General features: G+C 32.3%; 2 protein-coding genes and 1 long non-coding RNA gene across 3 annotated transcripts; 1 reads left to right on the forward strand and 2 right to left on the reverse strand.

Moving 5' to 3' along the window:
* Positions 1 to 6,149: 6,149 nt before the first annotated feature.
* LOC122275840 lies at positions 6,150 to 7,059 on the reverse strand. The gene is made up of 3 exons (XR_006228709.1): positions 6,580 to 7,059; positions 6,387 to 6,478; positions 6,150 to 6,241 (listed from the first exon to the last, which is right to left on the reverse strand). It is a non-coding gene; the product is annotated as an uncharacterized LOC122275840 (long non-coding RNA).
* Positions 7,051 to 9,064, forward strand: LOC122275837 (probable glutathione S-transferase). Its single transcript, XM_043085120.1, has 2 exons — positions 7,051 to 7,448; positions 8,329 to 9,064. The coding sequence occupies exons 1-2, from the start codon at positions 7,134 to 7,136 to the stop codon at positions 8,671 to 8,673; spliced, it is 660 nt and encodes a 219-aa protein (XP_042941054.1). The 5' UTR covers positions 7,051 to 7,133; the 3' UTR covers positions 8,674 to 9,064.
* Positions 9,065 to 10,838: 1,774 nt separating this feature from the next.
* Positions 10,839 to 12,586, reverse strand: LOC122275829 (uncharacterized protein At4g19900-like). The gene has a single exon (XM_043085108.1). It carries the CDS (start codon positions 12,530 to 12,532, stop codon positions 11,024 to 11,026), a length of 1,509 nt encoding a protein of 502 aa, XP_042941042.1. The 5' UTR covers positions 12,533 to 12,586; the 3' UTR covers positions 10,839 to 11,023.
* Between the last annotated feature and the right edge of the window lie 2,158 nt (positions 12,587 to 14,744).

Consider the following 14,744-nt stretch of genomic DNA (forward strand, 5'->3'; position numbering starts at 1 on the left):
TATATTTTTATTTATTTATTAAATAATACTACATATACTTACAAATTTTTCCCAACATTATTCTAATTGAATAAAAAGTCCACAATCACCATTCAATATATCGACCAAACCTGAAATAATAAGTCTCAATTTTTGCCCTCTTCAATTCTTACCAAAGAGTTCAAGCTAGATTTGGGTTGATTTTGTCAATGAATATTCCTTCTCGATCTATTTCTTTTTAAATGTCGCTTTAGTTTTATAAATATATATGGTTATCGCATTTTAATGAGAAAATAAGGTACACTTAATTTGGTTGTTGATTTAGGGTAAGTTTGGCATGGAAATTGATCAAATTTTCTCAAGAATGAGAGATTTTATTTGAATCTTACAATACATATAAGGGTAGATCGAATTGAACTCGTATAAAGACTTTGTTATGTACATAAAACATGTGGTAAAGTGTGATGCCACCAAATTCCGTTTTAGATTGGACGGATATTTGAAGCGTCGAGACATGCAACACAAGGTTAACTGCCTCCGTTCATGACATATAAGATGCAATGTTCTTAACATGCATCTAACATTATGCAATGTTCGCAGTGGATAATTTTTTCTTTAGCAATACTATGCACCAAATTAAAAATATCCCAAATGCTTAAAACATACTTCATACATAAAGACCCATTGAACAAATCACAACACTAGTCCAAAATGGTTATGATCCAAAAAGTACTAGAGATGCAACTCCATCGTACAAGTAGTAATTTACGTTAACTACTATATTAACATTGACGTCGCACCGTCGCTTAGTCAACTGTGTTTAGTTGATCAGTTTCTGATTCTCCTTCAGGTCCTGTAACAAGATCTATCATTCGGGGGGAATGGTAGTTGGGACTACCAAAATGAGGTTTGATTACAAATCTCAGTAAGTTAACAAAAAACTTCCACACAAGCTAATAATGCATAGATGACAGTAAAAGTATAAATGCATAATCAAATTCATAAGTAATTAAAGCATAACTTGGCGTACAACATAACATAATTGACATAATTTAAATTGAAATATGAACTGAACTTGACTTGACATGAACTTGATCTGAAACTTGACTTAGCATGAACTTGCTTTGAAACTTGAATTAACATGAAAAATACATACTCCACAGTTGTTGTGGCCCCATGTATTCTACGTGTAAATACATACTCCACAGTTGTTGTGGCCCCATGTATTCTATGGAAACTTATTCTTTAACTGCTTAAATACATACTCCACAGTTGTTGTGGCCCCATGTATTTTACGTGTCACAATTGCTGTGTCTCACGTAGTGTATGCGCCACAATTGCTGTGACCCCATACATAAGTAATCAAGATGAAACGTGACTGGAATACGAAATGACTGAAGTCCTGACGTAACATAACGTGACTTGAACATAACTTGAAATACATGACTAACTTGAGATAGAAATATTTCGTAACATGGCATAACATATAATAGACAACATATTTAACATGACATACTTGCAATGTACAGTAATACATGACAGAATATATTATGTAACAGATAAAAATTGATGACAAAATAAATTATGTATAATAGACAATTACGTGATAACTTGGCATGGCATGACATATATGATAACATACATATATACACTGTAGTTCCTTTACTTAGCACACATACATAGTAGACTGCTAGTAAGTTAAAAGCTAACTTACCTCGATCTCCGCGTTTCTTATAAAACTTCAAGTGCGACCACGAGGAACTGTAATTAGTGATTCTAAAAGTTAAAACTAAATCACTAATAATTTGAAATATGGAAAATACTAACTTAAAGAGTAAAATTTTCATTTTACTCTCTACATGTGGGAAAATGACCGTTTTACCTATAACTTAAGGATTTTCCATACTAACTCCAAAAGTTTTCAAAATTTACATTTCTCATGTAAATTTTGTCCTAACTTAAATATCAACGTAGAAAAATTTAAAACAAAACACAACTATGAAAAACACACTATGGCGGAAACATCCATAGGTCATTTCCCTTTATTTTTATTGCAATTCCTTCCAACTTCAAAACTCATGCCTAAACCAAAATTTTACAACAAACATCTTCCAATCCTAAATTCAAAATCATACTTAAAACATCCATTTAGAAAAAGTTAATAATCAACACCAAACTTTTTTGTAAAAAGATCCAAGCACTTGAATCACAAGTTTTGACTTTAAATCAAAACATCTCCAAGAATTTCAAAAATCAAATCTTACTTCTAACATATTCATAATATCATCCTAACATCAACCATGCTTTAAATCATCAAACTAAAGTCACCAAAATCACAAAATAACATTTGGAGTTTTTGGTTTTACACTTAGTCCAAAAACAGAAACTTTTTCCTCAACTAGTTTTGATAAATCTCTTGATCTATGACTTATAAATATATGATCTTCAAACCAAACCATCACATGGTTTAAAAAGATGTCCTAAAACATATATAAGCTTCTAATTCAAGATCACATGGTTAGAAATTAACCAAAACATAAATTTAGTCAAGAATATCCACACTTTGGCTTATTTGAATATCTCTTTGCATAAAAACTCATATCTTTGAAACTAATATCAAATATCTTCAAAATAATAATATAACATGTATATAAGATACTTAGGATCCTCCAATAAAATTATTAAAGTCATTAGAATAGGTTTAGATCACCAAAGAGTTAAACTTTCTCAAAACAGAAACTGTTTTTCTTCTTCCAGTTTCTAAGTTTCTAAATCTAAGAAAATCTTTCATCAAAACCTTTAATCATGCAAAAATTCTCAACCAATAGTCACATATACATGTTAACAATACTCCATAAAAATTTCGGACCAATATCTATCCATTAGCTTGGTCAAAAACTCCAAACTATAACATATTCTCCAATTTATCTCCCAGAATGACCTTTCTATAGTTTACACAATATTTGACTGACCAAATGATCTTCAAATGGGGCAAATAAGATATCCATGTAAACTAGACTAAAAAAGGAACAGCTTATATGAAGGAGACTTTATGATAAAACACTTACAAAAGTTTCGAAATTGGTGTGCAAAAGATCTCCTAAAAGCTGTCCGAGAGAGAGTGTTTGATATTCTTTCAATGGAAAGTGTAAATGAAGATAATTTCGTAGGGAGAGGTGGCTGGAGATACTTATTGATGAGATATGGAAGAGATGAGACTGGAGTTGAGAGTTGAGTGTAGTTTTCTCCTATCCAAAATATCTATAAAAGATTATCTCATAATATTCTATCCAATAGTATCTACAAAAAATCAACTTAAGATATTTTTATCTAATAATATCTATAAAAATCAACTCAAAATATTTTTACCCAATAATATTCATGAAAATTACCTCAAGATATTTTTTTTTTATCCAATAATATCTACAGTTTTGAACAGACGTTTTGTCCGAAAATATGAAAAAATGTTATTGCGCCATAAGACTTTAAATAACCCTCCGAATCTAATGGCACAAACCATAATACATTTTGACACTTCTAACTATCTCCAATAATCAAAAACACACTTCTGATACCATAGTAAATAATAATACTAACTATGTAGTTAGATAAAAACCTATACGATTAATGGATTCGTGAAAACTTATGAGATTTTCACGATATTCCTAAAGTTAATAGAAATTTTACAATTGAATTTCTAGCGGACTGTTACATAAAGTGAGTTGCCTTGTTTTTGCAGATGAGATGAATTAAGATTAAAATTGAAAATTAAATAAAATATTTTTGTTTTGAGATTTGAAAATGTTAAATTATTTATTTTATTTTATGTGAAAATTTAGAAAAGTTTTAATGATTAGACGTGATAAGATGAGATGAGTTGAGAAGTATTGTGAAAACAAACAAGACTTAAGACATTGTTTGTTTTTTTAGATGAGATGAGATGAGAGATAAAAATTAAAAGTTGAATAAAATATTATTAAAATATATATTTTTAATATTATTTTTATTTTATAATTTGAAAAAATTAAATTATTTATTTTATTTTATATAAAAATTTGAAACGTTATAATGATTAAATGAGATTAAATAAGATAAAAATTTTTATGAAAATGTCACGAGATTAAGTTTGAATATAATAAATATTTTATTGTATTTTATCTTACAATTTCTTTCCCAACTAAACAAAAGATCTCAACGAAATTGTCACGTTTGAGATCTGGTTTGAATATAAATATAATAAGTATTTTATTGTAGCTTATCTTACAATTTCTTTCCCAACTAAACAAAAAATCTCGACGAAATTGTCACGCATGAGATCTGATTTGAATATAATAAGTATTTTATTTTATCTTATGTTATTATTACAATTTTTTAAAATTTTATATAAAATATAATAAATAATTTAATATTTTTAATTTTTAAAATAATAATAATATTTTATTTAATTTTTAAATTTTATTTTCAGAAAAATCATCTCAACTCACTGTACCGAAGCTTATCACAATTTTGCTAAAAGTAGCCCATTGCCGAGACGACTTCGAATGCTTATCAGAAGCGTTCAAAGATTCAAAACCCTGGGCCCCCGCGGCGAAGCAACCGACGGGCAATCACATCATAAGACGAAAGCAATGACATCCCAAAGGCATTTTAATTCCGTCAACGTTAATTATAACATTTTTTCTTTTGATAAATAACGTTAATTATAACATTGCCGCCATAATACTATTGATGCCATTGAGAGCACAATGGATTAATAAAATGTTAAATCTATCTCTTATTTAATTATTAGATCTCAAAATATTATAAATTAATTAAAATTTAAATATTTAAACTTTAGCTGCAGTAAACATCAAAATTATTTTCAAATTTGTTTGTTATTGTAACTTCATTAAATGTTTATTTTATTCATTATTTCTCTTTTTTCATTTTTTTCTTCATCATTTCATTCAACTTTAACAACTATTTTTATAAAAAATTCACAACATACAACTCAAATAAAATAAATAATAAAATAGTAAAAAGTGATAAAATAAAATAAATTAATATATACTTTAAAAATACTAAATATTTTTTTAATTATTAATTATTTTATTACTATATAATAAATGAATAGAAAATTAATATAGAGATTTGATGTGAATAATTAAAGTAAAATTTATCTTATATTATTTTATTATTATATAATAAAAATATAACTATTCTAATGTAAGACTTATATGAATCGAATAGTTAAAAATTAAAATTAATTTCACATTTATCAAAAGTATCCTTTAATTTTAAATAATATATTAAGGATGCTATAAACCCGATAGACGTACGCAACTAATACACGTACATTAGAGCCTATAAGTTTTAAATTTAAGTAATGTTATGTACAATCTTCAAAATAGAGACTGCAATGTAGACTTAATTAATTTTTATCTTTAAAATTTTTTAAAATCATAAAAATATCCCTCATAAAATGATATTTTTTCTCATTTAATAAATGACTATTAAATGACTTACACGTAGAATCTCTAAGTATAGACTACAAATAATTTTTTTTTTTAAATTTTCTGTAATTAGAATATGTCTATCACATCCATAATATCCCACAAATATAATACTTATGATGTTACAGTTATTATTATTTCATTTAATAATTAAGAAAAGTAAGATTTTTTCTCTAGACTCTCGAGTTAGATGCATTGGCATTTTGTCAAAAATTGAGTTTTAATATTTTATATAATAGATAAATGCTAATCACTATTATTTTATCATATTTTATCATATTTAATGCTACGTAATTAGATGTTAAAAGAATAATAATAAATTAGACCATAAGTATAATTTTTCTAAATAATATACTCATTTATTTTTATTTTATTGCATTATTGTGATATTACTCATAATTTTTAAATTACTATTTATTTTACAAAAATAAAATAGTCTTAATATAATAATTAAAAAGAGAGGCGCTTCGGCCGGTGGCACTTATAAGTTGTGTTTATCGAAAACCAGCTGTGAGCTGACACGTAACGGTCACATAAAAAATTGGTACTGGCCGCATAACAGGGGATCAGCTCTGCTCCCTTCCGAACTGAAGCCGAACTCTGCTCTCCCTCCCTCTCCTTCCCAACCACACGCCGTCTCCCCCTCCCTCCCTCTCCTGCAAGCCGAAACCCACTTCTCCCGCCGTCTGCCCCTCCCTACCTCCCTCTCCTGCAAGCCGAAACCGACTTCGTCTCCCCCTCCCTCCCTCTCCTGCAACTGGAACCCACTTCTGGAACAATTATTATAATTTAATTTAATTATATTCCGGTTTGAAACTGTCCGAAATACAAGGTAAAATTTAATTTTTATGCTTGGATTTTTTCTAATTTTTATTCAACATTCATTGAAAACAGGGAGTACACAAACAGATTTACCATGATTTTCACTGTGGGTTCGTCGTTGGGAAACTGTCCGATATACAAGCCAAATATTCTGGAACCCACTTCTGGAACAATAATCCTGGAACCTAGAAATTAGGGATTAGAAAATGTAAAACCTAGAAAAAGTAAAAACCAGAAAATGTAAAAACCAGAAACCGAAACCTAGAAATTACAGATCGGAACTCACCCGTGGAAATCGACGTTAACCAGTGAAGGGGAGTGAGAGAGAGGTTAGGAGAGATTTTGTTTTTTCGTTAAGGATGATTTCGTGAAGTCTGATTTTGATCTTCGTTAAGGGTGAACTTCGGTTTTGATTTTCGTCTGCAGCGGGAAGAGTTGCTTAAAGATACATGGGTCTGCAAAATGGGATACGGGAGGGAGAGTTGTGAAACAAAAGGAGAGATGGGTCTGCAAAATGGAAGGATTCCCTGCAGCGCGGCTTACTTCCTTTAAGATACATCTCTTACGTGACAATTTATTACTGGGTTCCGATAATCTCACGTTATAGGAGGCACCGATTTGAGGATTTTCCCAATTAAAAATGAAACGACGTGAAGTTTGGAAGGAATCCATCATGATGTCATCCACGGCGTGGAGCAATCTTCGAGGCCAAGCCCTTCCAAGCCACTCGAACAATTTCTATAAATAATTAAATATACGGTCTCACTCTACCCAGTTCGCACTTCGCATACTCGCTAAAGCCTGAAGTCGGTTGCTTTCGATATTCTGAGGCCCGTAACAATGGCAGAGAAGGTGGTTCTGCTCGATTTTTGGGCTAGCATGTTTGGGATGAGGGTCAGGGTTGCCCTTGCTGAGAAGGGGATCAAGTATGAGTACAGGGAGGAAGACTTGAAGAACAAGAGCGATCTACTTCTCCAGATGAATCCGATTCACAAGAAAATCCCAGTTCTCATCCACAATGGGAAACCGATATGCGAGTCCTTAATCATTGTTCAATATATCGACGAGGTCTGGAACGATAAGTCTCCATTGTTGCCCTCCGATCCTTACAAGAGAGCTCAAGCTAGGTTCTGGGCTGATTTTGTTGATAAGAAGGTACATGTCTCTGCGATCCCTATTTTCCTTTTTTGTTTTTAAGTATCGCTTTAATTCCTTTTACGGCTTCATTTGTCCAACAGATTTTGCTGGGATCTAGCGTATTTTCTTCATTTATTGGTTTGGTTTATTTGTTCTTTAAATCTAAGGCCATTATAGTAGTCAGAGCGGCTCAAATATTTTAATCTATTCATTTATGTTTATTGTTTTGATTTGGCCGTTTTCATTTCATGGGTATCACATATGTTGACTACTTTGATTTTTGGTTTGGAGTAACAAGGTCTATTAGTGTAGACTAGCAAGATTTCTTTTAAAAATATATCGTGACGTTAATACATTCATCAGTATTCCATATTTTATCGAAAAGATTCAAGAAACGATGATGATTCTAGTAGTCTAAATGTAATTTCGGTTAATTTACTATGAACCTCCTAGATTCGACAGACATAGTCTTGATCTTCTATCTCGCAATCAACAGACTGAATTGAGCTTTTCTTTCTGGATTCTGAAAAAAGTATTTAAGGAATTGACGTCAGCTTCTGCAATTCTGTCCCAATTTCAATATCTTGGTTTTAATTTTAGGATGTCCTTGAACTCTAGCAGATAAGAGTATTGGGGAAATAATTTGACCCTTGGAACAAAGAGATTACCTTCCAGTCCAATGAACTAGAAATTTATGCTTTGGGCAAAAGAATGTCATTCTATTTGCATATGTTAATGTTTAAAATTTTAAATGGCTGTCTATTTAAGTGGGTGATATATGAAACCACTTGAAAGATGGTTCCACATCAGTTTTTTTTTTTTTTTTTTGGTTCTGACATTGTTCATCCTAATCTGTAATCTATGGACAGTGGTAATACAATGTGCGTGCAAAGTGCAGGTGGTTGATGCTTGGATTAAACTACGGAGCACAAAAGGAGAAGAGCACGAGGCGGCAAAGAAGCAGTTCCTTGAAATCTTGAAGACATTGGAGGAAGAGCTTGGTGAGAAGCCTTACTTTGGGGGTGAAACATTTGGATTTGTGGATGTTGCTTTTGTCACTTTCTACAGCTGGTTCTATACATTTGAGACATTTGGAGAATTCAGCACGGAGGCAGAGCACCCCAAGATTATCGCATGGGCCAAGAGGTGCATGCAAAAGGAGAGTGTCGCCAAGACTCTTCCCGACCAGCAGAAGGTCTATGAATACGTCCTGGGTGTGACGAAGAGATCTTTAGGAGAGTAACGGTTTGGCCCCAACATTGAAGTACTACCGTATGTACTTGCAATGTTTAATATCTATAGCAAACGCGCAAGCCGTGATCATCCGTCGGGAGTTGTAATGTATGTCTAAAATTGGTCCCGCAGCAACCAAGAAACCAAAGCGTGAGGTCGTTTTACAAGACAACGTATTAACCACAACGTGTGTTTCCTTTTTAATTACCGTCTTGACTCCTGAATCTGTTTAAATCTGGAAGGTCTCAATATCCGACAAATGGTGTCGTGACCCATACGTAAATGGCTAAGGAATGCATCTCTGTAGCGTACAAATTATTGTAAATGTGTCTCTTGGAATATATTCGAACAGTAAGAATTATATCGATGGAGAAATAGACATATGATATTGGTTTTATGAACTATAGGATCTTCATCATGTCACAACATACAATATAATTAAAATTGTTTATGTAAGCATCTGTATTAATTGATATGGCATCTTATGATAGGATGTGACGACCACTTGTAAATATTTCAATAGGACCTAATAACTACTCTCTAAAATTTGGATGGAAACTTTTAATCCCAAGAAATCTTGACATCCAATGATCACTTGTTTGAGGATAAGAAACCTTGTGAGACGAAGGAGCCAGGAACTTGATAAGCAGGAACTTATGAAAGCGAAAGAGCATGAAGGCCACATGCGCATGCACTGATCAATCAAGACACGGACGGGCCAAAAGAGCCAGAATATAAACGGAAATGCCAGCGTGGATTTCTGTCCACAAGCTTTTAAATGTACGCTAACTATTCACTCTTTGTTGGTCCAAGACATTACTGATTAACTTTTTTTCGTTCACAGCAACCATGTTTTTCATAAATTAAGGAAATAAAAGACAAACCATGTAGGCCGTAGGAACAGGAGGATATATCATTATACTTAGACGAATGAACCCATGTGCGCACTCCTCCTTCTAATTTACCAATAAAATGAAGATTTCTACCATAATGGCACATGTTGAGCCTTTAATGTGGCTTCCAATACAAGGGTCTGAAGGAACAAGGCTTCTGTTTTACATATAGTAATGGGAGATTTGAGACAACTCAGACGAGGGCTAATTTCCAATTTCATGCATTTCTGAAATGATTTTAGTATCTCGTGTCATTGATGTTGGTGGAAATTGGTGTGGGCGATATGCTATAAGCAAGAACGAACACATGGTGGAGTCGTTGACTGAGCTGGAACCTTTTATATTCTAATTATTTTTTTTGTCAGGTATTTACGAGGATACTGTGAAGATAAGGCCTGCTAAGCCCACCCATTCCTGCAGTATCACGTTTCAAAAATTAGCCAGAAGTTAGTGACTCAACTAACCAAGGGGATACTTGGCAGTAGATGGATCACCAAAGTTGCGTGTGTTCAACTTCCTAAGATAAACCAAGAAAAGATTGTAGGAAAAAAAGGAAAATAGAACTTATTAGAAAATGATTAGTGCATGCAAGATCATCTTCATTTTATGATCCGTTTTGGGTGCAGTGTCTTTTTCGCTAACAAATACCTTTTAGTTGTTTACTGATTTTCCCGTCTCACAAGCAATTCTTACAATTTGGTCCCCTGAATCTTGAAAAGGCAATTTGTTTATTTGCCAAATTATCCCTCCTGCCATTTTTGTCTTCTTGTTTACCCTCCCTCTCTCTCTCTCTCTCTCTCTCTCTCTCTCTCTCTCGGAAGACAAAAGGAGGTGGCCGAGGAGGAGTGTGTTTGCGGATAACAAGAGACCAAGATTGCTGATTTAACAGAGAGTTGTAGACTATAAAAAAAGCCTAGGTGAGAAAGATAACTATTTGGAAGCGGAATTCTTGGAAAGGTGATCCTGCCTGCATCAAGCATAGAAGATATTGTGCCATTAATTAATATGTATTTGACTTGTAAAAATCTTGTAACTCCACATGGGTGAGACCCATATATTAATCCAGATATAATGACGACTCATGCCCTCACACAAGTTGCAGCCAACTGTGAAGAGTTTTTCATGCTCATTAAAAACTTCAGAATTTTCATAGATGCAGAGCCAAATGATGGAAGAATTGCACAAACTGACAAATAAGAGGCCAGAAAGTTGGTGCCATATATCAAGTGGAAGCTGATAAACCACTTTCCCAAAGCATTTAATCTCAGATGTTCTTCAGGTATAACAAAAACATAGAATTTATATATGAATTAACGGATAATTATGAAGAAGAAAAAGATTATCATTCCCTAATATTCTTTCTTTATGGACTGCAATGGTGGAATGAACCAAGTCGGTCCATAAACCACATACAACAAACTGAAATGCATAAGACAATTTGTTGCAATTGCCATAGTTATTCTGTGATTACAAACTGGAAAGTGCAGAATTGCAGAAGATACAACAATCGGACTCTATGTGACTGATGATGCTTCCCTTTTCAACCTCTAGGTTCCTGCTCTGCCTATTCCACAAGTGAACAGCCAAACTTCTGGACTGAATCTGCCTCAACTTTTTATGCATCCATTTTGAATGCAGCTCGTCTCTTGGCCCCCGAAATAGACTTCGAATCCTACTCCAGTCAACCGGATAAAATGCCGAAGGTGGCAACACCGTGAAATTAAATCCAGGCCTTCCAACAAGCCTGGAAACAACCCTCGAGACTAAGTAAGGGCCATTGTGCCCCCATTTGTTCCCGTCGAAGGTTAGCGCAAATTCTTCAATGAATTTGTAAAGTAGTGGATGATTCTTGTCGAATATCAGCACAGCATTGTTCAATCGGCTCCAATTCCCAGTTTCAAGATCAATTGTCTGAGCACCGATTACATTTCTCAACTTCGAGAAGCTCTTTAACACTATAATATCTGTGTCTATATAAATGCCTCCAAACTTATACAACAAAGCAAGCCTGAGCAAATTGGAGAGATTCTGACCCAAAGAAACTTCGCCAGGATCCACGTTCCCTTTCCTTAACCCATCAAACCACGCTTCCGCATGAGTATCCTTGAATATATAGTCGTAATCCGGATCAATAGCCATTACTCGAAACCCATTATCTAAAAATGGTCTAAGAATTCGACTTCCTCTTCTTGATTTCATTGAGTTTGAGACTATGACCAAACAAGCGTTTGGGTGAGAGTTAAACAAGCTCTCCATGGCTAACACTTCTCTATCACCAAATGACTTCAACGAAATCCTAGTCATAAAGAACCGAAACTTACAGGAATTGGTAGAATTCCCAGCGAAGAACTCAGCGATTCTTACTGGAAAAGGACTGGACCGAGCTTCGAAGGGCACACTCTTGAGCTTGCGCTTGTGCTTCCGGGCCCGTCTCGGCCTGGAAAACGTAGAATTGGTGAGGGGTAGGATCGAAATGCGTGATTTGCGAAAAAGGGGCAACTGAGTCTTCAAAATCACGGGTGGGTTTTCTTCTTTCGTAGCATACATTACTGAAGAAGCTAGCTTTGAAGAAGAGGACGAGGAAGCAGTCGATAAAGAAGACCATTTTCTCATGGGCTCGCCGGCGGTAATTACAGGAGAGAAATTGGCGGGTACGGATGGGGACTTGGCAGGAAAAGGGAGATGAAGGTAGAAGACAGAGAAGCCATTGTAGAGCAAGAGGAGAAGAAGAAGGAGAGCGAAAAGCGAGGTGGGCAAGCAAAAGAGAAGAGCAAGGATGGATCTCTTGAGGTCCTGCAACTGGTGAAGAAGACAAAGAAGGAATGGCTCAGAGGGTTTGGTGGCGGGGCATTCGTACATGGTCGTGCTTGATTGATCAAAAGTAGGCTTTGTCAAAAGAAGTTCGAGTGCGGTTCCCTTTAGTGTTAGGGTGGTGGGAAACTGAGAAGAGCAACTGCGGAGGAAGTTGAAAGGCATTTTAATGGTGGAGGCGGCAAAATATCAGTAAAAAGTAAAAGTAGTTTCTGGTGTTATGGACATTGGGAACCAAAAAAAAACTTGTATTTATCCAAGTGGGACGGTTTTCCTCCAACCGGCTTTGGAGAGAGAGAGAGACACCAGTCTGGAAAGTACAGGTTAAGGTAGTTCGACTTTGTTTTTTTTTTTTTTAAGAAAAAGAAACAAAATGCTCAAACTTATTTATTTAATCACTGTTCCTGTTACAAGATCTAATAGTTTTGTCTGGATTTTAAGGTTTAGAAACATAGAATCATTTACCAATAGCAGTATAGCACAGTATAATATTATTTGAAACTCACACAATAACAATATAATATCGTGTGTTTATCTGTTTATACCCTAAAAGTCTTAATATTCAAATAAAAATTTTAAAAAGTCATCATCACCCTTTTGAAAAGTGTAAAACGTGAACTTAATTGTGTGGCTTTCAACTTGTACCTTTTTCGATGGGTGGGTCAAATTTGTGCAATGTTTGTTTGAAATAAGTATTACAGTTATAAATTTATAAATTGATATCTTATATTTATTTTATAATAAAAATAATTTTATAATCTAATTTATTACATCAAGTCATCAATTTATCAAATTATTTTTATCAGCTCTCTTTATAGTGAAAGCATTTTTCTATCTTAATTTTCATCAATTTATAGCTTAATTGTGCAACACATCTAAAGCTGATTTATTAAAAAAAATTAATAAGTATGGTTTGTGTTTGTGTTCGCACAAACCATCTTAACTCATTTCATCTAATTTTATCTCATTATTATAATTTTTTTAAATCTCAATATAAAATAAAATAAATAATTCAATTTTTTCAAATTTTAAAACAAAAATAATATTATAAAAATATATTCTAATAGTATTTTATTTAACTTTTAACTTTAATCTCAATTCATTTTAACTTATTTCATCTATAAAAACAAACAACGCTGAAAGGATGAATTACTTGGGTGCATTAATCTATATATAAACAGACATATCTGCTGTCCATTTCGTTTAAGTTATTGCAAAGCATAAATATTTTTTTGACTGGTGGTACAATTACAGTCGATTTACATTTCCTAATAGTATAATATTTTTTAAATATTTAAATCCATAACATCAAAATAAAAATAAACCAAAATTTCAAAATATTTATTATTTTAATCTATAGTTATAAAAATAAATTGTTATCAAACAGTTGATGGATCTTTTTTCTATTTTTTTAATCTAAAATCTACATCAATAGATTACTTCTAATGAATTATTCATCATATTTTTTAAAATATATTATCAATTTTCTTTTATTCTACGTACTGACTCTTACAATACATCATCTATCTGCTTATATATTTTTTTCTATATCACTTAAATAATCTTTTTATATTCTTTATAAATATTTCCTTTTTTACCAATAAATTTACAATATCCATATATTTTTTTTATATTTGCAATTTATTTTTATATACAATGTAAAATAATTCAATCCTACACACATAAAAAAAAAATATATAAGTCAAATAAAAATTAAAATATGAAAAATCTGTTTAAAAATATTTTCAAGATATTTTTTAAAAGAAAATAAAATATATATGTTTTAAATGACGAGCAATAAAAAAGAATTTGCTTACATATTAAAAATCAAAATAAAAGTAAATGAAATATAAATAATAATAATAATAATATTTAAAAGATGAATAATACCTACTACATGTAGATGGTTATTATAGTTAAATGTATTTTATATTCTTATCAAATAAATAAATAAATGAATTTTATATGTTATTTTACATAATTAGATTAAGTACTTTTTCAGAATAATTCTTTAAATAATATATATTTTTTATATAGTACAAAATTCATTGAGAGTGCTATAATCATATGATCATCAATGCACTCTCGTATTGTATATCTCTTTTACGACAGATGATTCTCAAACAGTTCAACCACTAGATTGCCTAAAAGCATCCCCATCCGGTTTCTCAAAGCACTAAAATCCCTATAATTTGGGGTTTATTTTGAGATTTTGATCAAAATACCCCCACATCCGGATCCCTATTTTAGAGAAAAGGTTTAGGGAATAAACAGTAAATTCCCATATTTGGAGACTCACTATTCAGTCCCTAAATCATTTTTATCAATATTTTATTCTAATATATAAAATAAATAATTTTTCAATCATCTACACTTT

Source organism: Carya illinoinensis, chromosome 9 (assembly GCF_018687715.1).
Source record: "Carya illinoinensis cultivar Pawnee chromosome 9, C.illinoinensisPawnee_v1, whole genome shotgun sequence".
Classification (NCBI taxonomy): domain Eukaryota; kingdom Viridiplantae; phylum Streptophyta; class Magnoliopsida; order Fagales; family Juglandaceae; genus Carya; species Carya illinoinensis.

What these genes read in the sequence shown, in the direction of transcription:
- LOC122275837 (XM_043085120.1), top strand. Translation starts at nt 7,134, where the DNA reads ATGGCAGAGAAGGTGGTTCTGCTCGATTTTTGGGCTAGCATGTTTGGG. An exon ending in CTGATTTTGTTGATAAGAAG is followed by an intron (nt 7,449 to 8,328) that starts GTACATGTCTCT and finishes TGCAAAGTGCAG; the next exon opens with GTGGTTGATGCTTGGATTAA.
- LOC122275829 (XM_043085108.1), bottom strand. Translation starts at nt 12,532, where the DNA reads ATGCCTTTCAACTTCCTCCGCAGTTGCTCTTCTCAGTTTCCCACCACC.